General features: G+C 35.4%; 1 protein-coding gene across 3 annotated transcripts; it reads right to left on the reverse strand.

Moving 5' to 3' along the window:
- Nucleotides 1-633: 633 nt before the first annotated feature.
- Nucleotides 634-3580, reverse strand: LOC140987937 (uncharacterized). Of its 3 annotated transcripts, XM_073456705.1 has the most exons (6): nucleotides 3500-3580; nucleotides 2247-2329; nucleotides 2016-2145; nucleotides 1596-1893; nucleotides 1401-1498; nucleotides 634-1311 (listed from the first exon to the last, which is right to left on the reverse strand). In XM_073456705.1, the coding sequence occupies exons 2-6, from the start codon at nucleotides 2312-2314 to the stop codon at nucleotides 661-663; spliced, it is 1245 nt and encodes a 414-aa protein (XP_073312806.1). In that variant the 5' UTR covers nucleotides 2315-2329; nucleotides 3500-3580; the 3' UTR covers nucleotides 634-660. The 3 variants fall into 3 exon arrangements, with proteins under 3 accessions (XP_073312806.1, XP_073312807.1, XP_073312808.1); XM_073456706.1 differs by lacking the exon at nucleotides 1401-1498 and having other exon boundaries at nucleotides 1600-1893; nucleotides 3500-3573; XM_073456707.1 differs by lacking the exon at nucleotides 3500-3580 and having other exon boundaries at nucleotides 2016-2087; nucleotides 2247-2315.
- Nucleotides 3581-4003: the final 423 nt, after the last annotated feature.

Below are 4003 nucleotides of genomic sequence, written 5' to 3' on the forward strand. Positions count from 1 at the left end.
AAATAAGAGATCCGTCTCACAAAATACAACTCGTGAGACCGTCTCATACAAGTTTTTACCTAGATCATATTAGATAACTGTACCACCCAAAAATTGAGATGTTTAGTCAAAATTTAATTAATGAATTTAACTAAATAAAATGTAAAAATATATATTAAAAATAATATTATTAAATATCACATTTTTCATTAAATTTTAATATTTGATAATAAAAAATAATACAAAAATAAAAAATCATGAAATAGTACATATAATTGGTTACCGTGTTATTTTTTAGATAATATTTTATCTCTTCTGATATATTTAAAAATTGCATCAAATCAAAATATATAAACCGTTGCTAATTTTTTATCAGAGCCAAACCGTCGTTAATTTGCGACAATTTTGACCAAAAACCGTCGATCGTCGCTAACTATTGACAAAAAAACGTAGCTAATTCTATAAATTTTTTTATAATTTATTAAAAATATATTTATTTTTTAAATTATTTGTACACATTTATATATAATCTCCTCTACACATCTAAATTAATATTTTTAAATTTGTAAATAATATAAACTATTCGATAAAATAAGCGAACAACAATATCAAATTATGTTATAAAATACAAAAAACAAATAGTTTGTGTCAATAAATACATACGTAAATGTAATAAAAGAACTAAGGAGACCGAGTCTCATCATCATCGTATGCGTCGTCGCTATCGCCATCACCGTCGTCGTGACCAAAGTCCTGTGATGGTGGGATGTACTCAAGCAAGTACATCAGGCCCTTGCCCGAACGTCGACGATGTGATGATCCAGTTGCGTATGAATCATCAAAATGTGATGACCCTGCTAAAGCGCGTCCTCTGTTAGATGAGCCTCGACCATACAGAACTCGTCGGGATGTACGTGGGTGCGGATGCGGCTGTGGCTGCGGTAATCCAGCGACGAGTTGACGTACCTGGTCCTCCAAAATCGTCATCCTATCCTTCAACGAGGTATTCTCATGTTGGGTCGCCTCCAGAGTGATCTGCGTCGCCTTCAGGTCGATACGGAGATGCTCATTAACTCTTTTCTGTGTCTCCCACTCCTCTCGCATCCTCTCCATATCCTGAGACCCTCCACTCGAACTGCTTGAACCTCCACGTGGACGTCGAGCCATCTGATCTGGATAGAACGTGGAGGCCACGGAACCGAATCCATACGTTCGTCCCTTTTTCGATCCACCGACGACCATGCTGTTCACCTCTTCCGAACTAGGCTGACTAGGAATCGTCCCATCGTCGAGAGGTGTCAAAGACTCGTTCATGTTAGCCTGCATAGCTTGCTGTTTCAGAAAAAAAAAGATTTTATTTAAAAACAATATTTCGTAACACATTTTAAATTTATGTAATTATAATTAAACATAATACTTACATCGACAAGTCGTGAACGCTCGTCGACAAACGATCCGTCGTCGTGTCGATGTGTGTGAACATATAACTCCCACGACGTAGGATCTTTACCATGTTGTTCTCGATGCATTATTAATTCGATTTTATGTAATTAGAGACGATAAAATCATATATTTTCATAATAACCACAACGTTTAATAATGAAATATTAACATACTTACCAATTTCGGGCTATGTCCGCTGTAAGTCTTCGAGCCAGCAACGTGCTTTGTAGTCCCAGTCCCAGGACCTGTTGGCTCGCTATTCCCGTTTTCCTTGTTCTTGGCTGCCCTATCCAGCCACATCTCCTCATTCCATGCCAACATCCATGAAGCCCAGCGTTTGTTGCTGACTGTTTGCGGATGACGACCAGCACTCCTCCACGAGTGAATAGTACGATGATACTGTGTAGCTATGTTCTTGTACCATAGCTGTCTGATGGTAGCGTCGAGATGATCTGGCCATGTATATTTTTTCTGCAAATGAAATGCAAGACAACAATAATTCTGATTAATTGTTACTATGACTTAAAATTAAGTTTAGAAAAAAAATTAGAACGTTAAGCAATTACAATTGTAATCTATATAACAATACTTACAGCGAACTCCTCCCAATACCATTGTCGCTGTTCTTCGGTAACATTCTTCCATGAATTGCCTTCGTCGCATGTCTGCAACGAAAACTGTGCAGTAAGAAACCGGATAACCTTGTTGTGTTCCGGCATAAATCTGTTATCAAAGTTTTTAAAATCAACGACAACAATTATATAAATTGATTTATCAATAAAATGAGACTGAATTAACAAAAAAAAAATGATTTTATAACTTACATGCCGTCTGCGACCCATATCAGAGTACGACCATCAGCCGGAGGGGATCCGTGTTGCTGCTCCGCCATATATACGTACAGAATCTATGTATGCAACTGATTCAGTAATTACATGCACAAAATAAAATATATTTTATCTAAATTACAATTCAATCATAAATAAACTCAACCCTATTTACTTTCAATAAACACTTAGGATGACTAAGTGCAAATGTTACAAACGACTCTATACCAATACAATATTCACTCGTTAGAAATCAATTCTCCAACCGACGATACATCCAATTTCTATCGTTATCCACAATATTTCTCTTCCTATTGATTATTCACAAAAAATAAAAAACAAAGGAATTACATGTGCTTCTTCTCACCATTGAACATCAGGGATGGACTCTCTTCCCATATTTCAGCCCAATCCGACATTGCATGGATTCTCACAATAAAATACAATAAAAAGCTTAAGATTCCCTTGGGCCAAAGTTTTTTTTTTTTTATTCATAACAGAATGTCAAATTGATGGAAGAGGAATTGGGTACTGCATTTCTGTGAGGAAATAGGCAGTAGAAAGGTACTCAATGATTTTCTCAAGGAGTTGGCCTAGGAAGTAAACTCACCCAAAATGCCAGATACGAAAGAGATTTATCCCAACCTAAAGAGATGGAAACGTAGAGAATAAGATCCACCATTCGTGGACTGCAGTGCATAAATGATTGAGCAGTGTATACTACCACTGAAATGGCAGGAGAGTCAGTCGTGAATATTTGGTCTCGATAATCTACTATCTTCCATTTTTTGATAGGCTTTGCACTTAAAATCTCTCTAAATTCATTTTTTTCCTCCTATCCAAATTTTACCAGCAAAGCACCTACGAACGTCACAAAATCGGATCACCTTCTTATTAATATCAAAGTCCACAGCATTTCAATGAGCTGAACTCCAGCAAAATGATTTCATCCTCCATGACTCAAGCCGGGACATTGCATTAAGTATTCAGATTATAACAAATCAAACAAAAACACAAACAAATTAAAAAAAATCAGCCGAAAAGCAAAAAAAAAACTGACATTTTCTCAGCTGAACTCCCAAACCACGGAAATTAACTATGATATAAACCGTAAGAAATGAAGCAAATCAGACTGAAACAATCTTCAAACACAAATATGAATTATCATGATGATGAAAGAAATTAGATATTCGGAGACAATTAAGCTCCGCAATTATGGAAATCTGAAGAGCGCGAAGAAAAACCTTTACCTGGGTTCTTTGAAGAACTTCCAAGAATTAGCTGGAGGTGCGTCTCAACTCTGAACAAAAAGGCATGGATCGAAGCCTTTGTTGGGCTTTGATTGGGCTGCGCTTGTTCTCAAACCCAAGTAAAAATTTATGAAGAAAAAAATTAATAATAATTTTTTTTAGAAGTTGAAACATTATTTTAGTCTTTTCGTGCCTTTATATTTTATTTTATATCAAAGTCCAAATTTTCGTTTCAAAAAAAAAATATGGGTAATATCCAATTCAGTACCTATTAGGTTTGAATTTAGAACCCAATACATGGAGAGAGAAAATATTTTGAAAAATGCCATTTATACCCTTATCTTTTATTGTAATTAAATTGATCCCCGCGCTATCCGAAAATGGTATCAGAGCCATAGGTTTATTTATTTCAAACACAAAATTTATTGTTACAAAGAAACGAAATGTTTGAGGAGGAGAATTTCGAAAATTATGAATCCGAACTTAGGTTCGAGAAAAATAATT

The sequence above is a fragment of the Primulina huaijiensis genome, chromosome 11, assembly GCF_012295235.1.
Source record: "Primulina huaijiensis isolate GDHJ02 chromosome 11, ASM1229523v2, whole genome shotgun sequence".
NCBI classification, from domain to species: Eukaryota; Viridiplantae; Streptophyta; class Magnoliopsida; order Lamiales; family Gesneriaceae; genus Primulina; species Primulina huaijiensis.